At 54.7% G+C, this 15439-nt stretch overlaps 6 protein-coding genes across 6 annotated transcripts; 3 read left to right on the forward strand and 3 right to left on the reverse strand.

The window, feature by feature from the left end:
• Positions 1–100: 100 nt before the first annotated feature.
• On the forward strand, positions 101–718 carry CLUP02_16565 (uncharacterized protein; the record flags this gene model as incomplete). Its single annotated transcript, XM_049295483.1, has 2 exons — positions 101–551; positions 642–718. The coding sequence occupies 2 exons, from the start codon at positions 101–103 to the stop codon at positions 716–718; spliced, it is 528 nt and encodes a 175-aa protein (XP_049152630.1).
• A 365-nt stretch (positions 719–1083) lies between these two features.
• On the reverse strand, positions 1084–5934 carry CLUP02_16566 (BTB/POZ domain-containing protein; the record flags this gene model as incomplete). The annotated part of the gene is made up of 1 exon (XM_049295484.1): positions 1084–5934. The coding sequence occupies one exon, from the start codon at positions 5932–5934 to the stop codon at positions 1084–1086; it is 4851 nt and encodes a 1616-aa protein (XP_049152631.1).
• A 1036-nt stretch (positions 5935–6970) lies between these two features.
• CLUP02_16567 (uncharacterized protein) lies at positions 6971–7862 on the reverse strand (the record flags this gene model as incomplete). Its single annotated transcript, XM_049295485.1, has 4 exons — positions 6971–7064; positions 7138–7235; positions 7518–7601; positions 7662–7862. 4 exons carry the CDS (start codon positions 7860–7862, stop codon positions 6971–6973), a joined length of 477 nt encoding a protein of 158 aa, XP_049152632.1.
• A 23-nt stretch (positions 7863–7885) lies between these two features.
• CLUP02_16568 (uncharacterized protein) lies at positions 7886–9454 on the forward strand (the record flags this gene model as incomplete). Its single annotated transcript, XM_049295486.1, has 7 exons — positions 7886–7966; positions 8228–8288; positions 8354–8376; positions 8444–8454; positions 8515–8544; positions 8603–8686; positions 8746–9454. 7 exons carry the CDS (start codon positions 7886–7888, stop codon positions 9452–9454), a joined length of 999 nt encoding a protein of 332 aa, XP_049152633.1.
• Positions 9455–10485: 1031 nt separating this feature from the next.
• Positions 10486–13494, forward strand: CLUP02_16569 (uncharacterized protein; the record flags this gene model as incomplete). The annotated part of the gene is made up of 1 exon (XM_049295487.1): positions 10486–13494. One exon carries the CDS (start codon positions 10486–10488, stop codon positions 13492–13494), a length of 3009 nt encoding a protein of 1002 aa, XP_049152634.1.
• A 285-nt stretch (positions 13495–13779) lies between these two features.
• CLUP02_16570 (NADH-ubiquinone oxidoreductase 30.4 kDa subunit) lies at positions 13780–15395 on the reverse strand (the record flags this gene model as incomplete). The annotated part of the gene is made up of 2 exons (XM_049295488.1): positions 13780–15144; positions 15207–15395. The coding sequence occupies 2 exons, from the start codon at positions 15393–15395 to the stop codon at positions 13780–13782; spliced, it is 1554 nt and encodes a 517-aa protein (XP_049152635.1).
• Positions 15396–15439: the final 44 nt, after the last annotated feature.

Here is a 15439-nt window from a genome sequence, read left to right on the forward strand (position 1 = left end):
AAGGTAGGCAAGCGTGGCAAGGCAAACCCCCAAGGACCTACTCCATCTGGCTTGCCGCTTCGTTGCCTGTCAATGTTGTCGTGATCCCACCCCTGGCGGCATGTGCGGCAATCCCAAATCGAGCAGCCAAGCAGCAAGCAACCTTTCCCCGGGCAAACGAGTCATCGCACCGATCGCCAATGAACTAGCAACCTGCACATCCATCAGCCAGCCTGGCAGCCAGCCCCCTTATCAGCATCACCACCATCGTCTTTGGTGCTTCAGGTTAGTTGCCATGATCATTATCAGTGCCACTGCCACCCGACTCGTGATATCTGCAGATAACGATAAGACCATGCTCCGGCCCGGGCTCCACTCCTCTCCCCCGCACCCGTTCAACGTAAGGCAAGTCAACCGCGCACCACAACGCATCACACACCACGCAACTCATGGTGACTGTGGTTCTGGCGCAGTGGCACGCTGCATCCGAACCGGCGTCTGCAGATCGGACCCATCTCCCGAAAGTACCACACGTTTCCTCCCCTTTTTACACTTGCGTACAGATACGCTCTGTGAGACCTGTACATCGGAGGAGAAAGCGGGCACGGTATCGTGGTAAAATCGCCGATGCGGAGGAAGAGGGCCTTCTGCTTCTTGCTTAGTAGGTAGCTCCAAGTATACCGTTCTTGGTAACGTTTCTGCCTCCCCCACCGGTCACATGGCATCACCTCCCATCTAGCAAAAGGACAAGTCCGTTACCAAGCCAATGCCTTAGCGCTCAACGGTGAACGAGAACCTGAATCGTGCAAGTCTGGTCAAAATCTTTGAGAAGCGGTGGGCGGCAGTGGGTGCAACATGTAGGAGTGAAGAAGTCTCTTTCTCTTTCCGTCTGTCTGTCTTCTCATTTCGTCTATTGTGACCAAGCGAAAAGCAATTTGATAACATTTGGCAACCACACAAAGTTGGTGTCCGCCAATGCTCGTGTAAAATAGAAAACCCAATTCCCGTGTTTCCCAAATGTAAAACCATGCCTCGAGGTTTTTTTCGGGCTCCGTGACACCTTGAAACGCCCTAGAAAATCAGTTGTAAACAAGACGCAAAAAATCACGATGTAGACGCCGCTGCGGATGCCGATGCTTTCCCACCTCTCCCCCGGTTACGGTGACCACGCCCTCGGGGGTTATTCGCCGGGCCACCGGGCGCCTTGGCCGGTGGTGCCCCTCCGGCATCGACGTTACCGGCGTTGCTGGCGGCGGCGGCGCCGTGTTCTTGGCCCGGAGGAGCGCCACCAGATGCTTTGCCCTTGGCGACGCCCCGGCCCCGACGCCCTCGTTTGCTGCTGCTGCCGCCTCCGCCGCCGCCGTCCTTCTGCGCCCTACCCTCCCTCGCCGTCTTATCCTTGGTCTCCCGCCTCGCCTCCTGCTCCTGCACCCGCCGCGTCTCCTGGTCCCACCACTCCTGGAACTCCTGCTCCTGCTGGATCTCCTGCATCGACCTCTTCGCCACAGCTTCCTTGACAATCTCTTGTTCCCGCTTCTGCTGGCCGATGATGTCTGCCATACTCAATCCCAAAATGGGCTCGGCCTTGTTCGCGGGTGTAATGTAAGATTTGGAGTGCGGGACCAGCGGCTTCGACGACGCGGGTTGACTTGTCGAGGCGCCGGCCACGGCAGGGGAGGAGCTGCTGACGCGGGATTGGCCCGCGAATCGCGTGTCCGGCGAAGCTGCCCTCCGCGGTGAAGATCTCGCAGAGCTCTCGACTGAGAGCAGCGGCTTTGAAGTTGGACTGTCCACCGGCGGTGATGCTGGTTTAGCCAAGCTCTTAGCCAGGGTATCTTTCAACGACGTCTTGGGCCCGCTCGTGACAGGCTTCCAGGGGGCAGGTTTGTTGCCAGCTGCGTCCTTGTCCCAGGCTGCTTTCGGCTGTGACACCTCAGCCTCGAGAGCTGCCTGAGCAGCGGCCTGGGCTAGCTGTTGCTTCTTTCGCTCCTTTTGCGATACCTTGGGCTGCGCGAGCTTGGGCGAAGCCTCCTTGCTCTTTTGCGCGGCAATGCCAGCGGACAAGGCGGACTTTGTTGGCGTCTCCGTCAGAACTCGACGCAGGTCCATCTTTTGGGTTGGGAATGCCGCTGCCGCCCACGGGCTGCCAGATCTTTGGGCAGTCGGCCCACGTGAGTCTGCCGGCGAAGGGCTAATGCCGAGGTTGGCGGATGTACCCATCGGGGGGCTTTGCACTGGGTATTGCGGCGAGCCTGCCTGGACCTTGGTGTCTTTCCAGGGACTAGACAACGACGGAATCCGGTCCAATTCGGACTGGCTCTTTGCCTCAGCAGCCCTTTGCGTGGGTGATACTGTAGGGCTACCTAAAGCGGAAGGTCCCTCGTCATCCATGTTGAACATCAAATCGGCATGGGATTCCTTGGGTCTGAGGCTGGGACTGAACGGCTCGTTGCGGCCAGTCTTAGACTTGCGCCGAGATTTGTCCAAACTGGGAGAGGTAACGCCGGACAAGTCTTCAAGGCTGCCGAATTTGGTCTTGAAGGATGATGAAATCTTCTTTTCGTCGTCTCGTTGCGTAGTCCGGAAAGCCATCTCGCGCACTCTCCGACGGCGTTCCTCGTCAATATCGAGAGCCAGATCGGGGTCCTTTTCAAACAAGAGCAGCTCGGCCCGTCCACTTCTGGCGAAAGGATAGCGAGCTAGCTGATTTTCTCGGACGACGTTATCCAACTCCTCTAGGAGATCCTCCTCCAAGCCATCCAAAAAGTGGTTTTCCAGCACAGCCTCCATTTGCAGACAAATGTACTCCAGCCCCGCGTCTTTGAACTCCGTAATAGAGCATGCGCTGATCTCGTTGAGCAGCAGAGCGATGTTTCGAGTATTGGCGAAACGTGCAATTACGTATTGGCAGATCTGGGACAACCGGTCTAGCATGAGTTCGTTTGCAATACTCATGACGCTCATTACCAGGTCAGAGAAATCGTCAATATTGGCTGATGTGGTCTGGTTGAAGAGTTCCGTCCCAACGTCTGCGTAGAGGTATCGTAAGACATATTGGAACGCCTCAGGATCACAATGACTCAGGTCCACCCGGACAAGTTCTTCCTCGTCTAGTTCATCGCGACGGCCAGCAAGCCACATGCCGCCGGCTCGCCCATGGAACAGGCCTTCGAAGAACTCGCATCTCTGGCGCAGCAACTGGCTGTGAACCGGTACCTCTTCGCCGTCGAGCTCAACAAGAGCATCCGCGTCTTCAAAGTACCTGAGGTCCTGAATGGCTTTGGCAAAGTCCTTGTCCAGGGACTTTTCCGCAGTCGTCTGCAGACGGACAGCCGACTCCAGCTTCATCATGTCAAGCTTCGTCGCAAGCTTCATCAGCTCATTCCGAACCTGGCGATACCTGTGGGCTAGAGCGGGTGCTTGGCGAGTGTGATTCCATGCCGGGACGACGGTGTCATCATAAAGATAGACGGCCAGGTTCACTATAGACAGCAGGTCGACCGATTCGAGGGTGATTATCGTCCTCCCATCTCCCTCTTCGAGACTTAGCACTTGCGGGATGTCCCCCTGACCACCATTGCGATAGTCGCTGAGCAAACTTCGCAGAACAGAGCTTCGGGCAGTCAAGATCCATGAGTGCACCGGTATCTTGACATCTGGACATGACGAGGTGCGGATCTCCATGTCAACGTCCGAGTTCGGGTACATCAGGAGAAATTGTCGTAAGTCACGCTCCAGATCCACGGACTTTAGGAGTTCGTACGGCAGCTCCCCTATCCGATACTTCAGTTCCTCGGCTTTCCAGAAACCGATCGTGTCCTTGTCGCCGGGATTGGGCCTCGATGCCTGAAACTCTCGTAGTGCGAACAGGGAGGCAAAGTCCTCCCAGAGCGACTGCTCGTTGATGCTGATTTGTTCCTTCATGACATCACAATCCTTGCGAATTGCCGCGAATGCACCAAACGTGGAGCTCCGCACAGCAACAGCATTGGTGATACTCGGTACACGCTGGAACTTGAAATCCTTTCTCTTGATGTCTGCTGACCCCGGGGTGGCAGCATCCTTCGCTTTAGCGCGCTTGATACGACGCCAAACGGCTCCAGACTCTGTGCAGATGATCACAGCGCCGTGTTCACCAACACTGACGGACTTGACACCATCCTTCCGAGCATTCCACACGCATTGGGGTGTCGTGACGGCACCCTTGATCTTGGCTGGATTTGTTGTGGAAGTTGCCGTCGTAGTCGCATCCGACTTGTGGATCAGTGCCATAGTGAAGAGATCACCCCTCGTAGTGACAGCCGCAATCGTTTCGCCGCCGGATGTGATGCGGCTGACCTGATTCCGTGCTGTACTGTACCTTGTCGACATTGATGCGGTGAACTGGTGATTTACAAAGACGTCAGGGGAAGGAAACTTGACAAAGTTATAACCGTAGCTCGTAAAGACGCAGACGGTGCTGTCGGCCAGCAAGACGGTGGTCGCTTTATCTACGGCGGAGACTGCGGCGATGGGCGAAGAGAAGAGCGAAGCTGCGACTTTTCGGGGAGTTTGTTGGACTTCCAAGGATCTCGAATCCGCATCCATCAGCGCCAGCTGGCCGAGGTTTTTACCCCAGCAAAACAGTGACGAGGAGGTATGGGCGACTGAATGCACGGCCGATGCTGCGATTCCCAGAATGACCTCCTTCTTGAGTGTCCCAAACACTTGTCGTGGGGTGGTGCTCATCGGTTCTTCGTCTTGTCTGGCTGGCGGCGGCAAGCCATATCCTAGCTGGGAGTTGCTGTTGGAGCCCCAGGTCCATAGCTCTCCAGCATCTGTGACAGCCAGAGTGTGGTTCTGACCAAGTGCAACTTGCACTACCTTCTTGTCGGCGAGACCGCCTTGTACCGGCACGAAGCGGTATTGGGTATTTTCGTCGCCTAACCCAAGTCGCCCGCCTCGGCCAACACCGCAGATGTACAAGTTCGAAACCGGGTCAGTTGTCAAGATGGCGGTATGCAACTTTGAGAGAACAGCATCGTGAATCCGCAGAGGCCGATTGCGGATGAGGGCTGGAATCTCTTCCAGGTCCACATCTTCTTCCGGCAGGCTGGCACCATGAGACACAGCTTTGGTCTTCTCCAAGTACTCTTGGTAGAATCTGCGGATGAGTTGATCCGGCCGCTTTAGGTTGATCCTCTCGGGATACTGCCGGTCATCTTCGTCGCCCACACCAAGTGAGATGTTGCGGTTGCTTCCAAAAACAAAGATTTCCTCGCCTTCCACTGCGCCATCAAGTGCAGCGACTGATCTCATCAATGCCTGGCCTCCATCTGAGGTGCTGTCTGTATCCGAGTCGTTGTCAGAGTCGTTGGGGTCCCCGGAGTCTCCCAGTGTTCGCACAGCAATGGTTGAGTTGTAGAGATCAAAAGGACTGTTGCCCTCGCGGTCTTTCGTCTTGATCAACTGCCCAACCTTGGAGACCGAGACTCCGAGGGTTTGCTCTGTAAGAATCTTGCGCTCTCGTTCAAGCAGTAGACGTGCAATAGCAATATTTCCACAGTAGAGTGCTCGATGAAGAGCGTTCCAGCCACTCTCGGGGTCTTGCACATATAAATCGATCGAGGGGTGGTCGAGCAGGGCCTGGACGAAGAGGATGGCGGCCGAATCTATCGAGGAAGCAGCGCGGAGCAGAACTGTAAGGCCAGCATGATCACGGCTGTTGATTTCAGCCTTTCCGAGAGCATTATTGGCATTCTTTGATCCAGCTGGGCCGAAACCGACGGCGGAGGATTTGCGTTGTTTAACATTCCGGGGAGAAGTTCCGTATTGTCCGGGACTGCCCCCAAGGGGTCCAGCACCTATGCCCGGGCTCCTTGTCGCAGTTTGCGCCGTGTGGCCGGCCGGGACCAGTAGACGCCGAAACCTGTCGACATCGTTTTCCCAATAATATTTCCAAAGTAGGTGACTCATGGGCAGATGGTAGGCAAGGGACCCTTCCAGCACTTGGATAGCACCTCGCTGTGAGTCTCTGGGATCACGGCTTGTTTAAAGGTGCGATTCCGAGCGCGAGAAGAGCGGAATCGTGGGTATTGAATCGATACGGTTCGAAGATGGCCAGATGGTGCGCGGGGGGTGTTGTGAGGTTACAAAGCCCTAGAGTTGAGAGAGAGAAAGGGGGAGGGGGGGTTTTCGAAGTTGCCACTTGGTCGTTGAGCTTGTGACTCTTAGATACGATAGCGTAGTAGCAGTCGAGTGACGAGGGTATTCGGTTTGATGAACGGTGTCGCGGGTCTGCGAGTTTTGGTGTTGATTCCTAACAAGATCCAGATGGACGAAAGATGAGATGAGGACGACGGTTGTAGGAGGGTCGTTGCTGGCGAAGAGATGTGAATCTGGGGTGGGGTTGGCGATGGAAATTGAAGGTATTCACCTCAAGTCGCCAGTTGTGCGCGTCAGAGCCCGCCGCGCCGCGAATTCCCGGCTCCACGGGGGGCATGCAGCGTGGGTGACAGGCACCTTGGTGCGTTATTGCGCAGCCAATCGGACTCGAAGCTGGGAGCTTGTGCTCTGGTTGCAGGCCAGACAAGCTTCCAGTTTGTCGCTTCAGGTGGGGTGGCTAGCGGGCAGTGGTACACTTTTTGGGGATTGAGACATGCTGGTCCTGGCACGCCGAGCAAGTCATAGGAAATCTGTCTATGTATGCATGTTAACCTACATAGTAGAGAACCCAAGTCACGGCGATGACATAGTGAGTACTTTCCAGCCTAATTTTGTTCAATTCGTAAAGTGGTTGAGTATTGCGCAACACTCAAGGTGTTTGTCACTTGGCCAAACACCCTGGATCTATGTCAGTATCCAAGGTACCTAATCCATACCTTGGGTAACTTGGATTTGCAATTGCCAGGTTTTCACATAGGTATGTGTGTGTACATCTCTCCAAGAAGGTAGGATATGCTGAAAGACTTCTTTAATTTACTTTCACTATTTGTATCCATAGAACAAGTCTTCACTCGACCAAAGCGTTGAAACAAATTCGCGGATACTTGCCCCAGCTCGCAGCAGTGGTGGAAACGAAACAATGCAAGAACTGCAACTCCCGACTCACGGGTGCATGTTGTGTGCTTATCTAAGGCCTTTATTAGGTGGGGAGCTATCCCCCGCCAGCTGCTGCACCCCGCCAGCGGTCTCTTTGCCCTCGAAACGCCGGGATCGCATTCGGGCGGCACTCGATGAGCCTCCATTCGGCAGGCTTGCATATTACCGAATGCCATCTGCTTCCTTATTGTGCTGATAGGGAAGACACCGAAGCACCTAAGGCAGGTAACGCGCAATGGGCTTGCTCTTAGTTATTGGCAACCAATGCCGGCCATCTGCATGCAAATTGAATTCCTGGATATCTTATATAGAGAGTATTGTTCGGCGAAAGCAACCATTGGCATCGTCATGACTTGCCTTATTCAGATACAACACTCCAAATAGGTGTGTGTTTGGCGTATGTGAGTAGGCAATTTGGGGCGTTAACCTCCTCTAGAGTCTACTATTAATGATGTGACCTTGCCAGCTTTGAAGTCGCGATATCTGGCACGCCTAGTACTGAAAAGTAAGGCGTTGAAATCAATGTAAGGAAAGAACGTCGCCTATGAGTCGGAATTGTCGCACGAATCTCGGCAATAGACGGCACATGAAATCTGTCTCACCGTCGCAGTGGCAGATGCATCTCGGCATGGGTTGCAGAGGAAAGATGAGGTGGCCCGGGCCCTGGGGTAAAGAAAGATCCCCCCCCAGGTCCCCGGAACGTCCCAAAAAGCCACTTGCCCACGCTGCCGCAGTGCCGCCATGCTACCAAAGCGAGATGCCAATACGTAATCCCGCTGGTCCCAGGAGAGCGCACCAATCATGAGCCTCGCAAGTGTCAGGGACAATGAGCAAGATGCTGCAAGAGCCCATCCGGTGGAGTCCGGCGCCGCTCGGTAACTTGGAAACTGGCTGCTTCAGACTTTCAGTGCGAGCTGCACACACAAAAAAGAGGCCGATAAGGGACCTCCGCCCGGGGGCCCTGGCGATAAGAGCCCAGTTCCCGCTAAAGCTAAGACTCCGTACCTCGTTCGATTTTCCGCTCCATCCAATTCACTCCAGTTTCCCAGCGCTTTCTCAAACCCTCCCACCTACGCACCTCAACCCGCCCGATTGATTTTGCTTCTCGGTGAGTTCTCAATTGCACCCGCCGTTGCTCTCCTCTCATAGCTAATCACCGTCTTCTCAGCTGTCTACCGTCAAGATGTCGACCGACAAGCCCCTCCCTTTCCAGTACCAGTTCGCCGCAGGTTCGTTGCCCGAAATCCCCCCACCGTCGCGATATCGGACCCGAAATACTGACCACTGCATGCAGGCGCCATTGCCGGTGTCTCGGAGGTCAGTACACAAAGATGCCATACAGTAATGGGTTGACGAGATATGCTTACGCTTTCTGCAATTCTAGATTCTGGTCATGTAAGTCAACAATCCTCTTGCGACACGCTCACGTGGCCATCATGCTAACCCGCACAATAGGTACCCTTTGGACGTCGTCAAGACACGAGTGTAAGCTTTGCTCGATCGCCAGCCGCCCGCGCAAACCCCGACTGACACGAACATTCAGGCAACTCCAAACCGGCAAGGGCGTAGGTGCCGACCACTACAATGGCATGGTTGACTGCTTCCGCAAGATTGTCCGCAACGAGGGGTAGGCGAAATCACTCCTTCGGCCTCCGCAAATGTATTCACCAAGCTTACGAACCGCAGCTTTGCGACACTCTACCGCGGTATCACCGCCCCCATCCTCATGGAGGCTCCCAAGCGTGCTACCAAGTTCGCCGCCAACGACGAGTGGGGAAAGATCTACCGCAACCTGTTCGGCGCTGCCAAGATGAACCAGTCTCTCTCCATCTTGACCGGAGCCAGCGCCGGTGCCACCGAGGCCTTCGTCGTCGTCCCCTTCGAGCTCGTCAAGATTAGACTACAGGACAAGGCCTCTGCCGGCAAGTACAGTGGCATGCTCGACGTTATCCGCAAGACCGTCGCCGCCGAGGGTGTCCTGGCCATGTACAATGGCCTCGAGAGCACCATGTGGCGCCACATTGTCTGGAACGCCGGTTACTTTGGCTGCATTTTCCAGGTCCGCGAGCTTCTCCCCAAGGCCGAGAACAAGGCCGGCCAGGTCACCAACGACCTGATCTCCGGTGCCATTGGTGGTACCGTCGGTACTATCCTCAACACCCCCATGGACGTCGTCAAGTCCCGCATTCAGAACAGCCCCAAGGTCCCCGGACAGACCCCCAAGTACAACTGGGCCTGGCCCGCCGTTGCCACAGTCGCTAAGGAGGAGGGTTTCAGCGCTCTGTACAAGGGTTTCCTGCCCAAGGTCCTCCGTCTCGGTCCCGGAGGCGGTATCCTCCTCGTCGTCTTCACTGGCGTCATGGATTTCTTCCGCACCCTCAAGACCAACGCTTAAATCCGCACCTAGAATGGAACAGATAAGAAAAATTTAGAGAAAGAGAGAGACAACCGGAGGAATGTACATCTCGTACAGGCAGATACCAACCCCGGGGCTTTTTGGATTCTGGCGCTCAGCAATGCAAATCATTTTCAAATCCTTTGGGCTTCACATTTTCTTTCTGTGGCTCTGTCCAGCGGCATGACATGTTGCTCCCCATAGTGACATCTAACTTGCTTGATCAGATATCTTGAGTGGCACTGCTATCGCCTGCCGCGAGCTTTGCATTGTTGAAGACCGAATTCGGCCTTGAGTTCACCCTATTTTCTCACAGTCTGACCCCATATACAGTCCATTTCCAGGATACATCCAACCAACCCGTACTTTTCTCTTCCGGTTCAAGAAGCTACGACTTGAGAGGCTTCCTTCCTTCTCCGTATTACTGCTATTTATACGGTTTGCCGCGTACGCATGAGCTCGTCTCTTCTATACCTTCTACACAACCATACGACCTTGGACTCGTCTACCCAGACGCATCTTCTCAGCCACACATCTTCAATAGTCTTTCTGTTGCGGACCTGGGACATTGCTTCTAACTTCCAATATATCAAGCCCGGTCATTCCATTACATGATACCTCAACCGCTAGGCCGCTTCAAATCTACGCTCACCCTTTGATCAATCAATTTTTGGCTGCATACTTTGCACACGACTTACGATCACTCAAGGAGCAGTCTCATACAGCCTCGGTCAGATTACACCCTTCTTTCCGCAGACTGTGGCACCTTCCGTGGCTAGGCACATCCCTCCTGCCTTTTCTTATGAGGACTACTTCAACTGCTTTCTACGCCTTGACGGCTTTGCTTCTCACTTATCACGACCTTTACAGTTCTACTTCTCACATCTCACAGTATCTATTGCTCTCCGTATAGCTGAGTTCAGCTCGTACTTGCCCCATGGGTTTATCGCTTAGCACGCATAATTGACAATACTTCAAGGGCAGCCTCAACTTGAGAATATTTCACTTTGGACAGACCGCTGACAGTCACGATGGAAGATCACTCGCGATCCATGTCACGAGCCGTCTCGACAGTCCGGTCAAGTGCAACACCTGGATGCCTTCCCACACCCTCCCCTCCTGCTTCTTCACCTCCTCTGGCTTCAGGGGCATCTCTCAGCCAAAGCTCGGTCGTCGTCCAACCACCGACAATCACCGCTGCCGTCTCCAACAATTACAATATCGACAGCTCTTCTCCAAGACTCTCTGAAGTCGAGTCGTCTTTTCAGGGCCTGCATGTCTCATCTCAGACGGGATCCCCTTCTCAAGCCGCTGTCGCCGAGAGACACAGCAGCCCTGCAGCTCACACAGGCACCAGCTCCTCTATCCTGCGAGTACTGAGCCAAGAAGAAGAGCTTGATCGAAATGGACTTGTTATCTTGAGCCCCAACGAGGCCGATGGGCCACTGCATCACTATGACCCAGATGACGACGAAGTCGAGTCCGAGGACGACGAAGCAACTTCCGAAGATGAAGTGGAGCTTGATCGGGAAGAGACCATAGGGTCTGATAAGCGAGTTGATACCGTACAGGGTGAAGACGAGAACGCTGAGGAAATCGGCGACGACGAAGAAGAGGAAGAGGATGATGAAGATCTCGACGATGAGCCTGGCCCTCTTGGTGATAACGACGAGGAGCTATCTTTGCCACTGCCCATCAATCTCAGTAGTCTTGGCTGCAGCGACGCGTGCCGATCGGAGTTCCAGAAGGGCATCGGCATCTACGATGAACAGATCAAAAGACTCGAGAGCAAGATCCATGAACTCAGTCTAGACAATCACACTTTGAGAGCGGATATAGCCAGGTTGGAGAAAAAGCGAAACAGCCAGAACAGACACGAGCCGACATGGCACAAGAAGCTGGACCTATACCTTACGAACCCCACCCGCCGAAAAGCACTGACTTATACTGACATTTACAAGCTGTGCTGCAAGGAGGAGAATATGAGCACGAAGACTGGCAATGTTCATCCCAACTTGCGACTGAGGGGTCCTACGAACAACGAACTTCAAGCCGATGCGCTCGAAGGTCTCGACACCCATTCAGTCAGTCAGGACGGGGAGTCTGAGGAGAGTCGTAATGGTCCTGAGGGACTCTTCGTGCAGGACGATGAGCACCCCGAGGATGTTCAAAGCTCGGAGGGCCAGCAACCACGGGCGGACCCTTATCTTAAGGGCTTTCCTTTTCATCGGCTGCCTGCTAAAGTACAGGCCAACATCATCAAATTCGTCTTCGTTGAAGAAAGCAAGCTTATTCATTGCATCACTCGTCTCGATAGATTCATGCCTCCAGAGCAACCCACGCAAACAAACGCGAACAGAAGTGGTCTCCCTCGTCGCTTCCACCTTTCCGGAACATCTTGCAATATCACCTACGGTATGAAACCGAGCACTCGCCTCGCTCTGCTCACAGTCTGCAAGCGTTGGTACTACTTTGGGATCCACGCTTTCTACGGTCTGAACACCTTCGCCTTCTCGAGCCTTGGAGAATTTGGCCGCTTCTGCACTGGCATCGGAGAAGCAAGAAGAGAAAGAATCCAGCATATCGAATTGCTATGGGTTGGCAGCCAGTATCTCACTCACAAGCCTGTCAAGGAAGGCAGAAAGGGAGCCCTCAAATATGTATCCAAAAGGACATGGGACGTTTCTTGGCTCTGCCAGCTGCCTCGTCTAAGAACTCTCATCATACATATCGACGAGAGTGGCCCGCAGTACACGCGTCGCCGTCACGAGCCCAAGGCCTACGCCGACTGGATGGCGTCTGTCACGGCTGGCCAGCCCAATTTCCGCATGACGAGATCCCTGCGAAATCTCCAGGGACTGCATTTCCTTCACGCACTTCGTGGAATGGAGCTCATCCAGTTCTACGACTACAACATATCCCGCCAGGAAGGTGGCCGGCATCTAATTCGTGATTGGTCATTCTTCATGGATATCGAGAATGTGACGGCCATGCCAAAGACTGACGATAAGGCAGAAGCCGCAAAGTTAGCCAATTTGATTCCGGTTCTTCCACGGTACGAGGCTTCTCAAGAGGATGTTGAGGCGATCAAGGGCCTCTATCACAAGAGTCAAGCCTTTGACGCAGTGTATGTGTCGCCGCCAGTTGTGGAAAGGGATGGAGAGGGTGATATCGAGATGGCAGACGCCGAAAGCCAGGAGCCGGTCCAGCAGCGTGCTACGGTGGCATCTCCAGGCGGATCACAAGCCAACGAAGGAAAAGGAGAACCAATTGGGAGAGATACATTGGGACGGTCAAGCTCTACCAATCAATCAAAGGGTCCACGTCCTGGGAAGGGAAAGAAGGTCGCCCGAGCTAGGAATACAACGCCCGATAGGGACCTAGACGGAACCGAATCCGAGGCTTCTGGCGAAGCAACCCCGAAAGCACCCACCCGCCGCGTTCGAGCGGATACTGAGTTGACCACTTCAACGCTTACGGAAGAAAGCGTCGCGAACGTCTATGACCGCGAATTATCACTGGCAGGGTCAAATGCCAGCAACCCGATCGACTTGGACAGCACAGAGCCACCAAAGATGAATATGCGCCTATGGCGCCTTCAACAAGAAGATAATTTCAACCGCGTCAAGCGCGAGCACTCCGACGTAATGTCAATTGGCCATGTGTCTGCAGCCGGGAGCGAAAGATCCTATGGCAGCGAAAACGGCCTCTTCGTGGGCGGCTCGTCGCCGTCAATGTCACACTATCGACAACGCCGTGAATCTACCGTGCTGACGGATACCTCGCGCAAGAGAGGATACGACGAGTTGGCAATGCGAGGCGCCATCGATCTGACGACAGAGTATGACGATGCCAGCTTCTACACCACGGGTTTCCCAAGCTCTTCTATGGCCACCTCCTCGCGCCGTAGCGGTAATGAAGGAATTTATGGATACAATCCCCCCGTCATACAACAGGAGACTGCTCACCCTAGGCTTTCCCGTCTTCACAGCGTCGGAAGCGTAGACGACTGTCCTTTCAACAAAAGACGAAGACATTGACTCGCCAGGATGGATCCTGAATCTCACTAATTGACTTATTGCGGTTTTCGCGGTTGATCAGTAGCTTGCGACGTTTTACAGATTTCAAGCGATTTGGAGCACTTGCGGTGCTGAGCCCGATGAATTTAGGGGCTTATATGCGTTTTGCTTTTGGTCGAATCAAGGGGTACAGGAGATGGCTATCTCGCTTGCATACCAGTAACTAGCCATATAGGCAGACAGCGAATGATTTCTTTCAAAAGTTGACTGGGAAATTTCCACTGGTATTCCGCTTTACATCGTGACCTAGAAAGTAATCTTTGTACCCGTGAACGCAGCCGTAGTCTGCGCCTCCTTGGCCTTCTTCCTCGCCTCCCAACTGGGATGCAAAATCCCCTCATCGTCTTTCTTGGGCGGCGCCCTCGCCTTCTTCTTCTCCTCACCTCTACCCCCGCGATCCCTACCCTTGCCGCCGCCGCCGCCGCCGCCCAACGGGTTCGAAACGCCCTTCTTCCAAGGCTTCCTCGCTCCGCCGTCCTCGTCGGCACCCACGGCACCCTTCCTCATATCCCACCCGCTATCCCTCGCGCCGCCCGCCCCTCTCTGCCCGTTGGCCTGCTTCTTGACGTGGTTCGCCGACGCGCCGTACTTCTTCTCCCAGATGGCCTGGCGCTGTTTCTGGCCGAGCCGCTTCTTGGGCGGCGCGAGGTCGAGGTCCGAGGCCTCGGACTCGGAGTTTGAAATGTACCCGCCCATGAGCGAGGGTAGGAACGTCGTCTCGCCGGGCCGGCCTGTGGGCTTTTTGGCGCGCTTGACTTTCTTCTCTTTGCTGCTGCTGCTCGGTTCCGGTTCCGGGGAGAGGGAGACGTTGGCGGCGTTGATGCGGCGTTGGCGGTCCGAGTCGTTGCCGCTATCTTCTGCGTCAGAGCCCGGGTCCGCCATCTCTTCGTCCTCGTCCTCGTCTTCGTCGTCGCTGTTGCTCTCGTCGTCGGCCGTGTCCCCTTCGTCGGCGACTTCACTTAGTAAAGCCTTGTACCTGGCCTTGAGATCCTCGTCGGGGCTGTCTTCTTCCGAGTCGGAGCCGCCGAGCATGGCTTCCATCTTGGACAGGGCCTTTTCCTCTTCTTCTTCGTCTGAATCGATCTCCTCGTCGTCGGCGACGTCTGCGTTCTTTCCGCCGTCCGAGGCATCGCTATCCGTTGGGATCTCGTCGTCCATCTCGTCAAATGGGTTCGGTTCCTCCTCTGCCTCTACCTCCGTCTCTTTCGGTTTAGACTCGGCCTTGGGTTTCGCGGATACATCCTTTGCATCCACCAACTTCGCCTTCTTCGATTCCCTAGGTTCATCGTCGACCTCATCCTTTGATTGCTTTTTGTTCTCAGCGGCGGCAGCAGAATCCTTCTTCCCCTTTTTGCTCTTCTTGTCTGGTATAGGTACGTTGAGGATTAGGCAAACGCCCCGCACCGCCTTGTCAACGGCCTCCCGGACATGCGGGCGGTTGAACAAGCCGCTCGTGACGTTATGCAGCGCCGCCTTCTCCTCCTCAGACAAATCTGGTTTTGGCACGCCCTGCTTAATCTCTTCGGGGAGAGCGGGGCTTTCGGCGATCTGCTTGATCTTGAGTAGCGAGGAGTGGAGGTGTGCGTCGGCGGTTTGCTGGAGGTTGAGGGACTGTAGGTGGAAGCAATTGTCAGCGGCGCAAACTTAGAAATGGGGAGGGGGTGAACTCTTACCTTTAACACTAAAATCTCCCTCTCCAACCGCTTGGCCTTGTCTGGCGACGCCTTGTCATCGCGCAAGCGTTTGCTGTACCGTTGACGCTCAAGGCCCTTTGCGCCTTTGATGGCCCTGAAAATTTCCTTTTTGTAGTCGGCGAGCTTCGCCTCAAGATCGTCCTCGCGCGACCTCTTTCGCTTGACCATGTTTGTCGTTTTGTTCGAGTTCCGGATCGTGCGTATTCTCTGTC

This window comes from Colletotrichum lupini, chromosome 9 (genome assembly GCF_023278565.1).
Source record: "Colletotrichum lupini chromosome 9, complete sequence".
Classification (NCBI taxonomy): domain Eukaryota; kingdom Fungi; phylum Ascomycota; class Sordariomycetes; order Glomerellales; family Glomerellaceae; genus Colletotrichum; species Colletotrichum lupini.